General features: G+C 27.7%; 1 protein-coding gene across 2 annotated transcripts in view; it reads right to left on the bottom strand.

The window, feature by feature from the left end:
- Positions 1-22,215, bottom strand: part of LOC132948265 (sodium/potassium/calcium exchanger 5-like) — a 37,865-nt gene that overhangs the window by 2,175 nt on the left and 13,475 nt on the right. The window contains exons 2-5 of one of the 2 annotated variants that reach the window (XM_061018670.1): positions 13,294-13,515; positions 11,771-12,175; positions 2,176-2,304; positions 1,658-1,804 (exon numbers count right to left, since the gene is read on the bottom strand). In XM_061018670.1, the coding sequence (XP_060874653.1) occupies positions 1,658-1,804; positions 2,176-2,304; positions 11,771-12,175; positions 13,294-13,515 (903 nt within the window). The remainder of the gene's footprint in view (positions 1-1,657; positions 1,805-2,175; positions 2,305-11,770; positions 12,176-13,293; positions 13,516-22,215) is intronic. The other variant, XM_061018671.1, reaches the window with a different exon arrangement.

Below are 22,215 nucleotides of genomic sequence, written 5' to 3'. Positions count from 1 at the left end.
ATGTCAAGCTTACTTAGCAATAAATCTAATAGGCAATAGCCCAAAAGAAACATGCAAATGAAACAACTTCCGAGCCCTATAAAAAAACATGCAAAATAATTTATTCCTGTAGCCATTACTAGTAGTAGTGTCATACTAGTTAAATATTCCGAGTATCTATATATTTTCAAAAACTTTTTTTTTAATATTCTGTATTTAAAAATATGTAAGATACTAAGCCGTGAAGACACTACGCATTTATAACTTATATAAATAATATAATATGTTACGGTAAAGTACGAATATCGGCGGAACCTATAGGTCTGATGTTGGTCAATGTACCTACGAAATTATTTTTTATTTGTGTAGACTTAGCTACAGTGACTTCTCAAGTTGCACAATACATTTTTTCATCAGTCAATAATGTAATATTACAGTATTAGGTAGGTAACCTATATTAAATAAACAGTTTTTTTTTCAATTCGTTGATTGGTTCATTAATGAAACAATATGTGTGTGAATAATATAATAATATACAATGTGTTCCGTGAAGAAGTGACCGACCGGCCACCGGCGTTTTATGATATAGTACCTACCTTAAGTTATGAAAAAACTCCCTTTAAAGGGTGGATCTAACTTTCTTATTATTTTAGTTAACAGGACGTCACACCCGCATGTGTTGTCTTCGTCTTACAAACGTACAACATAGCAAAAACTGTTTTTCGCGGGACAACTTTTCTCGCATCATATTTGTTGCAAAACTACCAAATTTTCACAACACGTAAAGAAGAATTTGATCTGTGCAACAGCGTTTATTTTAATAGCAATATCCAATCATTTTTTATAAGCAAATGAAAATAAACAAAATGTTTAGAAGTAAATTACTTTCATTGTATTTATGTTATCTAAAAGAGCATGCTGTTGCATAGATGATTTTCTCCCCCATATGTTCAGAAATTTTGGAGCCAACACTACAAACACAGAAAGATAAAAGTTGTCACGCGCAAAGCAGTTTTTGCTATGTTGTACATTTGTATAAGACGGAGACAACACAATACACATGCGGGTGTGACGTCCTCTTAAGGGCAGTTCAACTTTTTTTTAAACAAAAACTGATCCTGCCGCACATTTGCTGATCTGTATCTTTAAAACTTTTCAACTTGATATCGTATTTTTTTAAATTTTTTTTTGATGCTATTTTACTGTGCTATCGACTAACATAATAATATAGCTACAATAAAACCAAAAATGTACAAATTATTTGTATTCAATTAAAAAAGTAGAATTCTGTAGATTAATAAAATTTAAAAAAAACTTTAGTAAATAGGACGTTATTTGGACTTATACACGATTTCCTTATGAAAATGCTGATTTTTGCCAACTATTTTTTCACTTATTTAATTTAATAAAAATAATTTGTACATTTTTTTGTTTGATTGTATGTGTTAGTTTTGTAAAATTTGGGTTATAAAAGTGATTATCAATTTCAATAACAAATCTTTAAAATATAAAGAGCATCCGTGAGATGCAAATGCATATACCCTTGCAATCAGAAAATCGCAAATGACGCCCCTGTTTATAATATGACTAGACTAAATAATTTATTTAATCTTGGGTTTACCCCTCATAATATGATGATATCACCGTTATTATAAATAATAATAATATTAATAATTACTCGGTTCTTCGTCGTCCATTATTTCATTGGGATTTTTGCTTGTCTGGCACTTTTTTGGCGGTGGAGGCGGTACATACTCCGTGAAGTAGAATGAACGGTAAACACCGTAACCAATGTCGAAAGCCGGTGGTTTCATCGAGTTTGTAGCTATATAATATTCAAACATAGGTATACAAGTGAGTCCTAAAGAGTGTAGTCTGCATAATACCAAAACTTGAAGTAGCTCTGTTGTATATATTAGCTAGGTACTGAATTGAAGACTTATTATTATTATTAATAGTAGCATTAATTATAAATATTAGTATTTAATATTTATAATAAATTATAGTACTTAGGTAGATAAAAAAGTTAACCTACTATAGTTAACAATATTATTAATTTAGGTACATTAGAAATAGATAATAAGAATATTACAGCTTTCTTCAAATTTTGATTTATATAGCTCATGCGCATGCAAATTGTTCTCGTTATTCAAAGCTTATTAGTTATTCAATAAATTGTTTAATCTTTTGACCAACCCGTTCCATATTGACATGCTTTTTCACCACTTTCAGGCAATGAAATGCTTCGACATTCATTCGAAGTAAATTTCCCATAAAACAATGCATTGATTAACAGCCGTTGAACATAATCGAAAACTATAGCCCCTGTAACAATGAATAGGTATGTTGCTAGGTACCTATACGCTATACTTACCTATTAATACTAACTTTATACAGGAAGTAGATACAGGAATCAAAAGTTAAGTCAAATTTTATTAATTTGTTTCTATGTGCGCCTGTACCTATATATAACGTGTTTCTGTTCGAACTCAAGAATCAAGACATTACGTTGTATACTTGTATACGTTTTATTTTAGAATTTACTACCGTAAAATGGGGTAACTTTAATAATTTTTTACTGTTTTATGAAAATTTTACTTTTTATTTTATGGAAATCTTCTCTAGTATTAACGATAAAACTCTCAAAATTACAACTAGCTATGATCAATATTAATTGAACGTTTTAATTTTTAAATTTCTGATGTTATCTTTTGAGATATTAATCTTTTTAATATGCTATCAAAGTTACACAACGTAGTGGAAAACTTTGATACCTAATTTTCTTAATGTGATATCAAAGTAACCCCATTCTATGAAAAAAAATTAAATCATCATGATACTCTGGTGAATAAAATATATGGGTATCAAAATTACCCCGCGAAATCAAAGTTTCCCCATTCTACGGTAATTACTAATATTAAGTAAGTAACTAGGTACCTATAAGTTGTAAAATATACTTATACATTTATATTCAAAAAAATTGAATTAAAAAGTGGTTAAATCAGGAGATCCTATATTATACCTATTGGGTATTGTCTATACGAGTATACGATTAGGTATACATACTATATTTGTCTTTATCTCTAATTGAATAGGTATAGTGGGATCGTGGACCTCTATATTATGTCTGGAAGTATAGATTATTAGACGGTTTAAACCAAACCATACAAACGTGATGTTTACATTATCATTTATCAAAAGCGGAAGATTCGTTCAATTTATAGGTTAAAAAGTTAAGCGCAGATTCAAATCCAGCCATCTATAATATGCACTTGTATTATAACCAATGGTATAATTTAAAGGGTGATTCATCAAGCATGCTCAACCCCCATTTTTCCTTCAATGGTAAATGTTTTTAAATTATGATTTTTAGAATTTTCAATTTTTAAATACACTTAAAGATCGATCTGAATTAAAATGTGAATTATGATCATAATTTCAAATTTTTGAAATTGTTTATACCACTTAAAAAGTGTCCCGTGGTATTCCAACCTTCGTTTTTCAATTATTGTTAACCATCATTTTTTACTCTAAATGAATTAGTGGTTCATTGTTTTGACAATTTACCTACCCAAAATAAGCAAGTAGGTATAGTTTCTCAGTTATCTACTAAACTATTTATACTAAGGATAATGGACCCTAAAAAATATGGTTTTTTAAAAATATAAAATATATTATGTTATATTGGATCTAGTATTTATTAAATATATCCTTGGGGCATTTTTACAAATTATAAAATTTGTTGGTAGATTAGTAATATATTAATTACAATAATTTTAAATTTAATAATACTACTGAATATGAAAGAAGCACTAAATGAAAAAAATATCACTAAAATTATTACATTTCTAACCAATATTATAACCTCATATATAAATTTTAACATTATACAAATCTTGCTCCGTATTTTTAAGACCAATACAATTTGCAATTAAATTTTGTTTTGTTTTTTTTTCCTCTAACTTTACTTTTATCTCTTTTACACTGTTATTTTACACTAGGCTAATGACCGGTGATGTTGAAGCCTTATTTCTAATGAAAAAAAAAAAATAATAATAATAATAATAATTTTCAAATAGCTCCCTGGAGCTTAATATATCCAAACCACATTATCATAGTCCTATTATTATCTTTGATACACAAAGTTAAATAACTCAACAACTACTCATTCAAATATTGATTTGGATATGTCGTCATTTTCAAAAAAAAAGGTTTTGCTGAATAATTTACAATAGAAAACGGGATTTCTTATTAAAAAAAATAGTAGTTTGTATCTACACAGTTCACAGAATACTCCTTTAGTATTACAAAAATTCTCAAGAATTTTAAAATATAGTCTTTATGTTTATTTAAAAATTCCAAAAATCAGATTTAGAATAACTGCGTCATTGAAGAAAATAAGGGGTTGAGCTACTGTTTCAATGTATTGCCCTGTAAATTATCTATAGTAAGTTACGGACGTCCAACGCCGCGTGTCTTAAGAAATCTATATAATCACATGACATATTATTATAACTAACAATGATATTATAATATTCAGATTTATATAATTTCTCATATTATATTACTCTAGACACCACGGGTATTTTTTACAACCGTTATTAAATTACAATAATAACTTGACAAGTAATTTACTATAAACAATATTATATTATTAATATTGAGTATATATTACTAAGAGACGCTAAGCCGTGCTAAGGTATAGCCGTATAGGTAATGTATAATAAGTAAAACACTAAAACCCAACTCCTTAGAGAGTAAGACCCGATTACAAAAGTTATTGATATTGCACTAGATTAACTCAAGGATTGGCAAACCATCCGCTATTCACCACTCACGTCAACGCAGCCCGTGAATTCAGGGGCGGACTGGGAGTATATCAGCCCAGGCGGAGATGACAATAAGTCAATAAGTAGATATCAAGAGCTAATAATAGCAAAATATAGGTACTCATTGCCAACGCATACTAAGCTGATAACTGAGTATCACTAAGATATAAAACTATATAAGATATCATAATCATATTATATGATTATAGCAGTTACGAAACTAAAATAATAGACTGCATGACAGGTGACAGACAGCTAATTTACCATGATATCACAAATTTATAATTTAAATTTAGAGCCCCTAAATTGACCGGCCCAGGTGAACTTCTCTGCCTTTCCTCCCTGGCCAGTCCACCCCTGCCCGTGATCCATGTGATGAAATACATAGGTACATAAAACTGTTTATATTGAAAATACGAAGTGCCTTCATCGAGTAAAAATTTACTAAATTGTAATTGGCCAAAAAAAATTTGTTTTGTACTTTTTCACCCTCCGTTAAAAAGTTATAATAATAAAAATTAATTGTTTGAATTTTTTTTTTTCAGAAACTGATTGAAATAACCAACAGATATTATCAATAAAATAGCTTTTTTTTATGTTGTATTCAAATTGTTAATAAAAAGGAATAGAGTTTTGTAAATACTCATTACTCACTATTATAAATACTTAATAAATTGATGATCTACCTTCTCGATAATCGAGTTTCAATAGTTCAAAAATACCCGTCATTTCAAACGACTACGAATTTACTAATTTCACTAAAATAAAATCTATACAATTTTTTTTGTACAATAATTAGATTTGATAAAAAAAAAAAAGAGAATATACAATGACAGCGAATATTAAGGTTCGGAAGAGCCAACTGAGTTAAACGTGATCTACTGTAGAGTTTAAATTTGGTATGTTATGAATTTGTAAGACGTAGACAACAAATATCTGAGTAGCGCATCCTCTTAAGGGCCAGTAGCTGTACTATTCAGATTAGCTTTATTATATGAAGCATTAAAATCAGTATTACTATACAATAAAATACGTGTTATAATTATTATATTATATTAATATAAATTTAAATTTATTTTACTTATTTACATTTTACAAATTACAAGGTCATAAATTGTTTGTTTATTTTGTTGTGAAAACATGTAACGACCTACCTATTTGGACAGGATTAGTTATAAAAAACAAATAAAATAATAATTATTATTTATATTGATTTCCTATGGATGACACGTAGATATTTTCAATGGGACATACCTACATAGTTTAGATTATATCACAATAACATCGTCTTATTAATTATTATCATACACCTAATATTCTAATGTAAACTAGTTTATTTTTCCGAGAAAATGTTTAAAAAGACCTTTATTTGTACAATCATTAATTTTATTATTGATACAAGTTGTTGAATATTACATTTTAAGTTGTTTATTTATTATTCTACCTGTGTTAACTATAAGTCTATAAGTATAACTATATATATAACTAGGTACCTATAGACATTATAACGTACCATTTATATTTGAATATCAAACAAATATTGTATCCATGTGTTTTTTATAATCATTTTTATAAAGAAATACAGTTTTTTTTGTTTAAAAAAATGAACCCATACTAGTTTAGTATTATATAATATGGGCAGAATGACGACAAACAAATTAATCTATAACGAACAAAGAATTATTAAAAATAGTATTATTATGTAGGTATGACAAAGAAAAATCAATGACTGTTAAATTATATTGAAATATCTCATAAGTATAGGTATAAATATGCAAATATGTAATATTATTATAGTAATAGGTACTACTCTATCTCAGATTATTAATAAATAATCACTAATATTAATAAATATTACCAATAATTCATCTATCATCTATGTATCTAGACTTGTGAAAAAAAAATAATATATATAGGTAGGTACGAATTACGCGTATATTTTGTTTTACCTGCAATCCACGCATAACGCATTACAACACATTATATTATACAATAAACATCGAACAGAGATCTGAATAGGTTATAACTTATAAGTACCTACAGTACCAAATTAATAATAGGGATACCTAGGTTAATAAGGTACTTGTATATGCTGTTTCAATGGTGCCTATAAAGTATAACCTTATTTTGTTGTTACTATATATTATACAGGGTGAATCATTATGTATGCACATCCCATTTTTAGCTTTAATAAAGAATTTGTTCAAATGTTGGCTTTTGAAATTTTAGATTCTAGTGGAGCGACGAATGTATTAATTTTATTTAACAAATATGTGTGTTTTTTTTTAAATTTAAAATTTTTTTTGTGTCTGTCATCACTGTTTGGGACAGTAAAACTGCTTCGAGTATCTTGGTAAAGTAAATCAAGTTGGTGCATTAAGGAGGTCAAAATTTAAAATTTCCATTAGTTTTCAAAAACACTGGAAAAAACAAAATAAATATTAAGGAAAAACGGTTTAAATTCAAATTTAACATCATTCATTACATTGGTCCACTTGAAACCTAGTATACAGTAGAGTGACACCCACTTACCCACTTTTTTAAATAAAAAATTCTACTTAAAAACCATATTTTAAAATTCTTAAGATTATTTTGTTCTAATAAAGAATGTCTTGTGGCGGTACAAAATTGTGTTTTTCAAACGAGAACCCCTTTTTTCACTGTCAATTATTTAGGGGATAATTTTTTTTTTAATATTTTGATTTTTGATGAACCTAATTCAAAATTCGAACGAGTAGCTTAATCTATTTTATTGAAGTGTTCGTGCTAACTAGTAACTACTATGAATTATAGTCCTTAAAAATAATTTTACAAAAACATAAAATAGATGTTATAATATATTGGATATAGTATTTATTATTTTTGGACTACTTTACAAATTATAATTAATGTTAATAGATTAATACTAAATACTAATTAGTAATTAAAAACATTTTTAAACCACCATATCCTCTATATCTCTTTAACACATTATCATGAACCTATTATACTTGGTAAGTACCCAATAACCAATGTTAAATAACTCAAAAACTACTCGTTCGAATTTAGATTTTCATGGAAAATTATGTGCTAAGCAATTTACAGTAGAAAAGGGGGACTTTCATTTAAAAAAACAGAAGTTTGTTTCTAAACAGGACATTTTTTGCGTAATACAAACAGTTTTAAGAATTTGAAAATAAGATCTTTAAAAGTACATTGAAAATAGATATTAAGCATATATTTTAAAAATTCCAAAAATCAGATTTTGAATAACTGTTGAAAAAAAGGGGTGTGTACTGTGTATACTTGGTGAATCACCCGGTATAATATTATGTATACGTATATAAATCGACTAAAGCCCCTAGGCCCATCAAGGTTATCTAGAAATCTGCCTACCAGTGGCGGTGACTACGGTGGCGAACTGTGCTCGAAACTCTCTAATTGTCTGCGTCGTCGCCGACGGTTATAACTTATAAATAATTATAATACTAATAGTAATATAACATTACGATTTACGAATGCCAAAAAATTCGCGTTTCTATCAGCTACATTATATACCTATAACAGTATAGCCTATAGGCTATATAGTGTGCCATTATAATGAATAAATGAACTGTGTAGGTAGGCGGGTACCTATAAATTAGTACCACAAAACGTCAGAACCGTCTACCGTATATGATCGTGTTAATGACCCTCATAACAATATTTTTCTGTATCTTATATACGCATAGTGTATAGTTTACGTCAAAACGCAATAATATAGGTCTTGCGGATTTTTTATAATCGGACTACGTAGGTAGGTACTAACAATATATTTTATAGGTAGTTCTTATACCCATTCTCGCCATTTTGCGTCGGCATAATATTATGTTGTTTTTAATTATTATTTTGTAATTATTATTATCTTGTATTTATATAGGCATATGTTATTAAATTTATCGAAATCATTACGAATTACGTTGCAAAAATTATAACGTATACATGGGCAATATATTACGCCCACTAAATAATAATAATTATAATAACTTATAAATCGTCAGTATTCAGTATTTAAATATTAAAGTACATTTAATGGCGTTTAGGTACTAGTGTACCTATCAGTTGTATTTACACAGGTATTTTTTTTTTTTGATAATTTATTTTAGGAGTTTTGATAATAGATATTCACTTACTCGCGCACATCGTTCCCGTTAAAATGATTAAAATCGGTACTCATTAAAAATACCGAGTAGGTAATAACATTTCGTATATTTCGATAGAAACAAGACTGCAAAGATCCACAGAAAAAAGAGCGTTTACTCAAAAAAAAGACAACTTACAAGAATCTTTGTTGCTGCTCGAATATTCGGTCTACAATCATGTATGTATACAGCATATCTGAACAGCAATAAAAGCAATCTAAAGGTCAGATAAAACTTTACCAAGAGTCATGTATATAGTATTTTTCTTTATGGTTGTGAAACCAGGGCAATACTGTGAAATATACAATGAAACTAGTAAGTAGGTAGGTAAGGAAATGTAGACTAGCAGAAGACTACTTAGTATTAGTTGGACTTAAAGGAATAACAACACAAAGGGAGAAGAAGACCAAGTATAAGTGGAGACATGATCGGAATTTCTTGATGCAACTGGTTTTACCGACTTACCATATTTTATGAAAGCAATACCATTAGAAAGAGATCCATGGCAGTTTGTATTTCTTATGAAAATCGAAAGGGTATTTAGCCTTTAGAATAATTAAGATAATATAGGTATAACTCTGGATTAATTATCCGAATCAAATGACTATAGGATTTAAAAAACTGCTTAGTGCTTACTCAAACATTTTCGCAAAATATTGCCATTCATTTTGACTTGATTCTAATACAATATTATAGTGGAATTACAATAACTTCTCGTGGCAAAATAAGTTGTTGTAAGTAGCGAGTGGGTTACCAAATACCAATTACCAAGTATTCATGGTAGGTACGTTATATATTGTATTATTGTTATGTTATTATTATGGTAGTGAGCTTATAGATTTGAAGCCGGTCTGCGATACTATTATTAATATGGCAAGCGTGATATATATATGCCTATTTAAACCTACCGAAACCTTATTATATATACACAGGATGATTATTTTATCTGTAAATACTCACTATTAGTATTTATTTCAAAAAATATTAACTTTATTTTAAGTTAACTTTTTGGAAAATTTATGATGCATGCAGTACCTATAATAGTCCCCATTTCATTTTACTCTTACCTATGTTTTATGGTGAAGTAACAACTTTTTATTTTTAAATGGAAATATTATTTTAATTTCATAATCTAAAACAGAATGATATAGTATTTATATATTTTGAATATCAAACGATTCATGTTCTTCATTTTTAAGCAATACCTATAGGCATATATATTTGTTAAGCATTTAAATTTAGGGTGAGTGCAACTTTTCATAGGTACCTACTATGATTACTTAAATAAATATTTTAATACTTTGTGAAATGATGAGCGTTCATTAACATAATCACTCTGTATATTATATTAAATTAAAGGTTCATATTGCGTGATGAATTGAATGATAAGGATGGGTGATATAATATACCGATCACCAGTGGCGTCGCAAGGGGGGGGGAGGTTAACGGGCTGAAGCCTCCCCCATTGCCCGTATAATATTAATTTAAAAAAAAAATATTTATCAAGTTCTAACTGTCAATTATAGTAAGCAAAACATAAATTTCATATACATCTGACCAGAATGAAAAAAATATTGTATTTGCATACCAATTTTCCTAAAATTATCTGTAATTTTCCGGTAAAAGTATGAACTATTTAGTATTAAATTGTCTAGCCATACAAATTAACTGTGGTTTTGACAAAATTTGAACTTTAAATGCTTATAAAAATAACCATGATGCCTATGTATCGTTAATATTTTACCTATAGTAAAAACTTGCGTATTACATTTTTAACCTTTTTGACCGGATAAATAATTTTTTATTGACATTTATAGAAAAAAAATTTAAACTAATCAAATACAATCCAAGTGAGGATGGTATCACCAAGCTGGTTACCAAACAATTTTCATAAATTTTCATTTTTTTTTCTCCAATTATTTTAAAAATCAATGAGCATTTTCAATTTCGACCTGCTAAAAGTACCAACTAGATCTAATTTGCTTCCAAAAACATACATTGGGCATCGAAGCTTATGATCCGAGCATTTTTTCTACTAGAAAAGTTGAAAAGTTACAAACATTTTAAAATACCTCGAATAAACGTCTGAAATTATTAGACTGGACAAAACAAAAATAAAATTGTAACTAATTTTCACGCCCCCCCCCCCCCCCATTGAAAAATCCTGCGTACGCCACTTCTAATCACCATATGTATAAATATATTGTATAATATGTAGCGGCGGCGATGGAAGTATAATTTTTAAAAGCATATTCAAGCATGTCTATTCCCATTTTATCCTTAAATAGTAGTATTTTGCTTAAGTTCTATCATTACTCGCAAAATGTTTCCAAGTTAAATAATTTATTTTATGTTTTATGTATAATTAAGTGTATAACCACAGATTCTAAAACTATAGATCAGTAAAAGTTTATTCAAACATTCTATGCATATAGATATTATCGTGGTGACCAGAGTAGAATAATTCAGAAACATTATTATTAGTTGCTTGAATTTCGATTTCACGATGGATACAACTAAATTCTAAACCGTCAGAAAAATCGATTATTTGACATTTATATTCGTGGTAAAAAAAGAACTTTTCTTTACAAAAAATACAGTGTGATACTCCATTTTAAACGTTCCATGTTATTAAAAGTTCCAAAAATCAGAATTTAAGCAATTTCTATTCAATTAAAGGATAAAATGGCAATGATGAGTGATATTTTTGAATTGTCTTGTTCATAATATTATTATTATGTTTAGGTTTTAATGTTTAACATGGAAATATATGACTACTGCACCGAAATTGAAAATACTTACAAGACCGGAACGAGTTTTTGTTTTTCAACTTTTTGGCGGCAGTCCTGAGCTTTCCTTGCGTGAACATCAGTAGGAAGTACCCAAAGTACATGAACAGCAGAAACAGCGCCTCGTACCACATGACCACGTCGTCCACTACGATGATGGCCAGCGCGACGATCGACACCAAGTACACACCGCTATCCCGGAGCAGCGGCCACTTTTCCAATGTGATGGCTTTCCTCGCGGCCAGGCCGGCACACGCCGATACGCCCAGTGTGTTGTATATGGCGCTGCCCACCACCGTTCCCACACCGAGGTCAGACTCTGTCAGGAACGTTCCGATGACGCTGACGAAAAGTTCGGGCGCGCACGTGGCCGTCGCCATGAACGTCGCTCCCGCCACGTCCGGTGAGATGCCCAAGTCTGTGGAATGCACGTACAGAACGATGTAATAATGACTGTAGGTGACCGGAGCCTGCAGCGTCGGCGTAAGGAGTGATTACTTGTTATGCTTTAGGTTTCCCCGTATAGGTAGGATGTAGGTATGTCCCAAAGTAGAAATTTCGAATTGTCACTAATCACTAAACTATCTATTGAAGCTGTATCGTAAGAACAGCAAAACTTCAAATTATTATAACTTCTTTAACCATAATTTAACAGAAAACTTAGAAACTTTCCAAAAAAAAGGGTGTCCGGTAGAGTCGAAAAGTTTCCATACCTACCTACATACATACATACATACATACAGTCTACAAAAATTACAATTTTGTAGACTGTATTACTTATTATAGTAGTTAAGTAGTTAACCTACTTATGTACGTTGAAATATAGACAGTAGGTAACAATATATTGAAAGTCAAGCCGTAATAAAACAGATACTACAAAAAATAAAATAGTATCTATTCTGTTTCACTGCGTATTGTATATTACCTACATCACTATGTGGCTATCTGTATTCTGTAGCAGTCGATTTGTATAGTGCAGTTTGGATAATTCGTCTAATTAAATATAATACGCAGAGATTTTGAAAATATTTTGTCTGGAATTTTCAACTGGATAATATTTATAATAATGAGTACCTATAACTTATAAGAACTAAGAAGAACTACAAAAGCATAAATGACGGTAGTGAAATCTATTTGTATAACACCGGTCACCAGGACATTATTTTATTCCGTATTATTGCGTAATGAGTATCTATAGGTATATAGTTCAATACTGGTGTTATATTTAACATATTATATAAAGTAACATAGGAAATTTAATACTATTATACTAGTATACTACCCATATACGACAATTGTATACAAGTTTGGCTGTGACTTTTCCTAAAATTAAGTAATGATAAATTTTAAATTTATCAATCAAAAAAAAAGCATCTTTCATATTTTTTATTGCCGATTATATTAGCAAGAATGCAAGATTAGTTACTGCATACCTATAACATTAATAGTTTGGTACCCATTGGAAACCTGCATATTATTATAATCCATTTTTCTGGTATTGCCTATTAGTTAAAAAACATATTACATGTAACATACCTAAGCATATGCAAAACACCGACGGTAGGAAATAATCATTGCAGACGAATGCTATGAAAACGAATCCATAAAAAGCCACCAAGAAGTGAAAGACAACAGCGCCGTGACGTCTTTGGTTGTCAGTGAAAAAGTCCGGGGGAAAGTCATCAATGGAACGACTGGCATTTTCACATGTGGCAGTACTGCTATTACTGAACTCGATGCTGGAACTCGTATCATTCCCTAATAAAAACAATTAAGATTTAACTACGAAAAAAACGTAATATGCTATTTCCTCGTTGTATAACTCCGCGGTATTTTTTTATATATTATTTTATTTCGTTAATGTAATGGTATATAGACTTAACCATGCATTTTCAAACCCAAAGTATCAAATATACCATAATATTAAAAGTCCTATCTACGAGAGGAAATGGCACACATTTGTAAAAATCAGGTAGGTAGGTACACGGAATACCAACCTTGTTGAATTTGATTTTTTAAATTTAAATCGCATTCAATATCAATTATTTCTTTTTGTATAGGTACAACTTTTTCAACATCAATTGTTCAAACATTCAATTTTTTCGGAATACTCAAATTAGGAAATTGGTTCATTTTTTTTGGTTTAATACGATACAAACAACATGGAAAGAGCGTCAAGTCTTCATTTTCTTACAGTTTTTTCCAAAGACCCAATTTCCAATTGAAAAGTATTAACATAGTTATTAATGTTTATTACTATTTAAACTTTTCCTTGTAAATTTTAATTTTAATTCGACAATTGCTTTGTTATATCGACCGACGACTATGGACCACATTGAATCCGATAAAAGGCTGATATTTGGTGCTTTAAAGACTACAATTATTTTCGTTGCATCTTTTAACTTCCAAAATCTTTTTAAAACTTTAGAACATGATAACCATTGTACTTATTTTATATAATATGGTAAACCTGAATACTCGCTTTCTAAATCTATACTATAGAATTATGGTATTTATACTTCATCCTACCACGTTTTCTTAAGTATAGAATGTAAGTATAACTTGAATCATATAAAAAAATCATAACATAAACATGGTAATATGCGAAAGACCATGCGGCCGATGTATTAATATTTAATACAAATATATACCTATATATAGTTGGTTATTACTTATAGATTTGGCGGTAAACTCCACGCTAAAATCTATCCACCTATATTCATACTAAAAACCAGGTTAAGTGGTGTTTGCGCTTAATGGGTAACGAAAAAAACAAGTTTTTTAAACGATTTTACTTATTGCATATGAAAAATATACCTCAGTACCTGTGTACATGAACTTAATTAAAAACGCTTACATATACATGTTATAAAATATAAATTTTTAAAGCGACACGACAACCTTCAATCACTATTCGCAAATTATTCAAATAACGTTTCATAGGTAGGCACTAACATGTTTCACGCAATTAAAATACATTAAGTTCAACAATATTCAGTATAAATCACCAAAGCGATATCAAACTTCATATTTTAGAATTGAAAATTTAAATTCTACTAGGTACCTACTTATTCGATAGTAATATACTATACAAATACAATATAATAATATTATGATCAATGTAATACGGTTTAGAAAATTAAAAAGAACAAGGACTTAGGTACCTACATAACGATAAAATGTATGTGGGTAGTGTGCAAGATATAAAAATATGATATAATATTATGGTGTATTTACTGTATAATGTAGCTATATATATATGTAATATAGGTATATTATATTGATTTGTATATCTTTAAATTTTAATAATGTCCAACGACTAACACTAAGAAAACTAAAATGTTGGTTTATCATCATTATAATAATAATAATTAATAATGCATTAAAATTATTTTTAATTTATTCTTATAATATAAATATATAAAAATCGAATTTTTAAATTAAGTTAATTTGTTATACCTAACCTATGTTAACTATTGTAAGTATCAAAAGCCTAGACAATCTGAGTTGTAGCGTAACATTTAAACTTAAAATAATTTTAAGTTATAGGTAACTAATTAAATATTGTTTAAATAATTAGATTGTCACAAGTCACAAAAAAAATGTTCACCCCTGGAATATGAAATTAAAATTAATGGATACTTTCATTCAAAAAGTAAAGAACTCAAAACATGCAATAATGATAAAAAATAGTAAACAATATAGTTTTGTTTTATATAATGACTTCAAAGTTCAAATTATGTAAAAACGATATTATTTCTTTTAAAAAACGTTCATAATTTTCACGATAATAATATCTATTAACCGTTTACTGTTGAAAAAATCACCCAGTATACAATGTATCATGTATTATGTACAGACTGATACATTTTTTAAGGTCATATGCATGACAATAATATCAGACTTTTCAAGTTTATTTGTAACATTAATACTTAATCATATATTATTATAATATCAACTATCAAATATGTTGTATGCATTTCAAATGGTCGATAATATTTACAGGACCAACAATTATTATGGGTATCTAAATTGCATATTTATTACAATGATAATTAATCTTACTGTAGGTATAGGTACATATTATCATACCTAGAGTATTATATCTATGACCGATGTGTAGTACAGTTGGGTAGGAGAATTTAATTTATTTTGAATAGTGAAATCATTAAATAATGTTATAAATTTAAAATTATAATGATTATTTTCAAGACTTTTCAGGTACCACCAGCGTATCACTGGGAGGTCAATCTCAAAAAATATTAATTATATTATTTAAAAAAATAATGAAACTAACAATTACTTGAATTAGTTACTGTTTAACAGAATATTGATCAATAAATAAAGTATTATTCGACCATTTTATTTTTTTAGAATTATTTGGTATACTATTGCAATATGGAATTGAAATTTTTATAATGACATATTCTATATTAGGCTTCTATAAGTTATAACTTATATATACAAAGAGTTCAGAGTTCTATTTTCACGACCAGAGATAAAATTTAAAGAAACAAAATTGTGGTTATTATTTGATTTTGCGGTAAAATTTAAGTTATTAAACTTCGTCTACTTCATAAATATAAAATAAACTACATAAAAAAAGTTCCCTATATTTTTGCTACTAGCCTAAGAGGAAATAAAGAAGAACACAATTTCATCATCATAAAAGTTGTCTTATAAAACTACATTATTCGTCATAGTATATTATACATTATATTATGTATACCTACATTATATACCTACGGATATAAATTATTTATTAACTATTATTGATATTAAATTACATTCTTTGGTTTGTTATTTATACCGTCATAATGTAGTTTTATATTTTATACAATAAAGTCAAAAACATAAATATATCAACTTGAAAAGTATGATTTATTATATTGTTTATATACTGAAATTTACAATAGTAAATATGTAATATTGTAATATGTACCTATTTATTAATATGATATCAATACGTCTTATGCAAGTAGTAAGCAGGTATAACATATATTCATATGTATATTATATATAATAAGTAATAACTATGCAGAGCCGTCCTAGTGCCCTAAACTTTACTAAAAATAATATAATGTAAATACAGGTTATGAGAAACAAAATATTTCCATAAAGTTTAATTTATATCTGTATTATTATTTATTTGTAATTATAATTAAAGGAGCACAAAACACAAAAATAATTTTTTATTTGATATAATGTTAAGTTCTAAGAATAATGGTAGGTATACGTAGGTTGTACGTGTCTACCCACATTACACGTTAATAAGTTATATTAGAAAAAAGACGCGAGACGTCATTTGGCCGAACTAGTAGTTGCCGATCTTCCGATCTTATGCATGTAAATGTTACTCAAAAATATCTATTTAGTATATTTTTAATATTGAAAAAAAACTAAACGTTATATTGAAATTCTGATACTTCTATCGTCTTATTCTATTCTAATAAACAAAATATCACATTTATCTACATATAAATTAACCATAAAAACAAAAAAAGGTGGGCAAGTGGGTGTCGCTCTGCTGTACAGTAAGTTATAAGTGGGTCACTGAGCGAAGATGGTCTGACTGATCTATGGGCTATGATATTATATTACTAAGTATATTTGATGATATTATTGTGAATAAAGTAATTTATTTACCTATTTACGCGGAACCTTGTTTAAATTTTCAATCATTATCCATGAAAGTTGAACATTTTATAATTTTTTGCTACAAAATAATTTTTAAATTTTAAATTTAATACATTTTGGCAAAATTTGAACTTTAAATACTTATTAAAAGAAATTGTGCCTATGTTTTTTTAAATATTTTTCAACTGCTATAGTAGCAATATATCAGGAGCCTTGTATTAAATTTTCACGCTTTTTGACCCAAAAAATAAAATTTTATTGACATAGAAAAAAAGACAAAGTTAGATGTTTAGTTTAGTTTGAGTTTTTCAAATTTTATTTCTCGTCGTAGTTCGTAGAGACTGCTCTTATGATATTAAACTATTGCCTATTGAGATTTGAGGTATAAAATGTACAATTATAGGAAAGTGATCACTGCTGGTAATAATTTTTGGTAGGTACCTAAGACCATTGTTTCAAAAAAAAACAATAGAAATATTACAAAATGTAGCTCAATTTTGGAAAAACTGCTATTTGATGGATTTATGAGAGTGAGTTAGTAATTATTAAGTAGAATTAGATTGTAATTTTCTAAAATGTTCCCTATCTCTTTACCTCTAGGTATATTCTGTTTATCCGACCCTCCTAACTTAGTGGCAGTTGAAGTCTCCTGTGGTTATAATGGGTTTGGGAATTTATTATTTTATGTTTTGTGTTTTGTGTTGTTGCTGTTGATTTCATGGGATTGTGAAGAAACATTTGATAAGTTCGTTGGACAAAAAATAAGATTGATGTTTCAATTGGTTTTTTATCGTTTGTTAAATTGCCTATATATTATTTGAAGGGATTTGATCATATGATATTTTGGATTAGTAGGTAATTGTTTTGTTAGATGGTAACAATTAATTATTATTAAATGGAAGTTTTGTACTGAATGATTGTCTCATTGGTTTTTCCTCAAATTTATAATTATTATTATGTAAATTATATCACGAGTTTTTTGTAACAATTAACAATAAAAGTGCACTCGTGAAATAATGACGCGTGTTGTTCAATCAGTGGTCACTGGTTAAACACGTAGGTACTGTCCTGAATAATATTATGACAGCTCAATCAAATAGTAAAAAATATGATTATATGAATTTTATGAATGAAAAACATACAGGTAATAACAAATGTAATTTATATTCACATTAGGTACTTATTTATATAAACATCGAACATAATACTACCTACCGAACACAGGTACTTAAATAATTACCGTACTATTCAAATGCAAAAGAACTAGTTCGGTCAATAATTCTTAATGATTTATATCGGATTATTGGACGTAGTGTATAATATTATATATTTATATTGTAGTGTAGTGTATGTATGATTAATAATGGCTAATGGCCATGGAACAGATTAATAATGATGAATAATAGTTATCTGAACATAATTATGTTGGATATAACAATAAATAATAAAAGACATTTTTTTCGTGTTGATAATGATATAGGCAATGGTTGTATTATTTTAAGGCTTAAGCAATGGCTATGGCTATTTTGCATGATTTTGGTACATACTTTCTACTAGGTATTAGGTAGATGAGTAGATTCTGAGCGAAACTAGGAAGTTATCAATTATATAATAATGATAAACGAGTGATCATTATTTATAAAGATTTTTAAAAACTTTTAAAGTTATTATCGGAAAGTTAACAAGTACAAAATAAATTATTATGAAGCCAAATGTTTCAGAACAAGTAAACAAAAATAATATTTTTTGTTGATAGAGTAAAGAAGATTTCATTACCACTCAAATATATGTATAGGTAGATAATATATTTTGATAGGCATTGATATTAAACTAAATATTTTTTTTTTTTTGTTATTAAAGTATTTTTTATTCAATCTGTTTGAATACATGAACAATAAGAACAATTGATGAAAATAAATAAAATAAAAATAAATTACAGATTATCCCGTATGTAGAGGCCTCCCAGCGGAGGTACTACGACATGAGTAAATAACTAAATATAAACAACTTTTGGTTCTTTTTTTTATATAGCATCGACAATGATGAGTGATGTATTGAGATGTCAACGAATTTCAATGTATTTTAAAATTAAATTGGATAAAGCATTCAAGTTTTATTTTATTTACACGTAAGTGCATTTTATTTTATAGATATCTTCAAGTATACACTATAACAATATTGTAGTAATTTAATATATATAGGTGTACTGTACACATACAATACGTCAATAAAGCTTAATATAACTATTCAGTATCCAATATAACTTAAAGACTTAAAATAATACAATTTTTAACCGATTGATTCTAGCTTAACATTATTATGAGAATAAATTGATAACATTTGATGATGAGACCATTGTTTCTACTTCATCGTTCTCTTTTTAGTAACATTGATTTTAAATATATTTTGAAATTGTTTTCCTTTTATATTATTATTTCAACTACTGTATTTTAATAGGTACTTAACACCACTAAAACAGCTAGTAAAAAAAAAAAACCATCATAATGTTCAAAGAGTGTAAAAATATAATTAAATAATGTATCTTTATAAAATCAACTATGTAGGTACTATAGGTAACTACAATCACATATACCTAATTAAGCTAAGTAACTAACTAGTAACTATGGCAACGAAATACGCGACAGACAGACACAACGGACATTAATATATTACTCAATAAGTGCAGAATGCTGATTGCTGAAATCAAATAATATGACATAATTGGTATAAAAGAAAATAGAAATGGAACAATAAATATATGAGTAATAACTAATAAGTTTCATAATTAAACTAAACCAAAGTTTAATAATAATTAACATACGTGATATTAATTATGTATGTACTATATTTTACTATAACATATGTATCTGGTATACCGTATACCGTATATAATATATAAATAAAATATGAATAACTCTTAACAGTAACTAATCTAAACAAAACTATTAATTAAACGAATTATTATGGTGGTTTTATTATACTATAATGTATTAATTATTATGCAAAGAATTATTTAAATGTTGTTACTTAAATAGGCCTGAAGGTACTTAAATATTTATTTCCAAATACAATACAGTTGAAATAGTTTTCAATTTATAATGAGTACCTATTTGTATATATATTTATCTATATTTTAAAATTAAAAAAACGTTTTATCAAAAACAAAATGATGAATTTATATGATAAAAATAAAGTTGATTATTTAAATTACAACATGTCTTAACCCAATAGAATACAAAATCTCGCGACAAAGAATTTAAAGCTACCTACATATAATATTTATGAAATGTTCTGATAGAATATTATTGTATAGCAATGCATATAGTTTAATTATTATTAAATTCTACATAAAATGTTCTTCAAAATAAACAATGATACTTAGGAGCACAGCATCCATAGGTTTCATGGGTCACCCTGTATTAAAAATTAAAACTGTATGCCTCCCGAATTTAACAACAAAATCTATAGCTTTAAACCGTAACGTATGTACTATGTATATTATTACATTATTACATTTATTACAAATCATAAGATATCTCGAATAATTTTTAGTTTTGTTACAAAACCATTGAAGCTATGTCGTAAAACAAATTGCATCATAATAATATGCTGTGTTACAAATCATTTAAATAAAGAGTTAATTAAATACAACATATTGCTCCACTCTAATTCCTTCTAAAATTGAGCAAAATATACAATTATAACAAATTATGTATCTTCAAGAGTTTATAAACATTTTAAGTTTCGATCCACGCCTAATATTTATAATAAATTTCGGGGATAGGTACCTTGAAATAATATGATCACTGGTTGTTATATAATATAAAAATCTAGATTATTATGATCCTCATATTTTAATATTTATTCAAAACTTGTTTAAATTTAAATATAGTTTAACGTTTAACATATTATATTACCGCATAATACAGCATATGGATCTGTATGTTATCAAGAAATAAGCTAGAAGAAGTTCAAAAACTTGATACCTAATAAAAGCAAAAATAATTTTAGCTTTATTCATAATAAGGAACTTGTTGAAACTATATTTTATTTTATTGTATCATCAATAAATGTATTACAAGTGCTATACTGCTATCCTAGTTTTAATTTTAGAACATAAACTATTACGAACAAAGTAAATAATATTTAATAAAGAGAACAAAACAATAATATAATAAGTAGTGTCATTAATAGGTAGGTACCAACTATTGATATTTCTGTGAACACTCAAAGATAATGGGTTTTTAGGTAATGCATTCAAATAAAGTTTTTACTTAAGTTTATTTGTATTACAAAAATGATACGTACCTATACATACATGTATTTTTCAATTCAAATATTTAACGTACCATGAAATTTAAAAAAATTACTCTTTAATTTTTAATTGTAGCTTCCATTGAAAACTTACACAATGACATATATGTGTCGGTAAAACATTACATAATTATTATTAACATGTCCCAGTGGTGGCATTATTCAAAAATGACAATATGAAAAAATTAGCACAAATAAGCCGCACTCGCGAAGACGTGTAATTTGTTCCAGAAGAGTATAAATTAGCCGCTTTTGGTTGTATGTATATTATTATGTCGTCCTTGCAATAATGGCTCTAGTTTCCGTAAATGAAAAGTGTATTATACGCTTTTACTGTGGCAACCACAATCTTGAAACTTAACAAATCAATTGTCTGCTCATTGTTTTTGTGTATTTTTGTACACACCTATAAAGTAATTGAGTTGTTTAAAATGGTAATGAAACAGAGTAGGGTCACATAATGCGTTGTGGTGGCCATGGCTGGTGGGAAAATCAGCAAAGGTAAGT

Source organism: Metopolophium dirhodum, chromosome 7, assembly GCF_019925205.1.
Source record: "Metopolophium dirhodum isolate CAU chromosome 7, ASM1992520v1, whole genome shotgun sequence".
Lineage (NCBI taxonomy): Eukaryota > Metazoa > Arthropoda > Insecta > Hemiptera > Aphididae > Metopolophium > Metopolophium dirhodum.
Note: the sequence above shows the minus strand (reverse complement) of the source record. Positions and strands in the feature narration are given on the sequence as shown.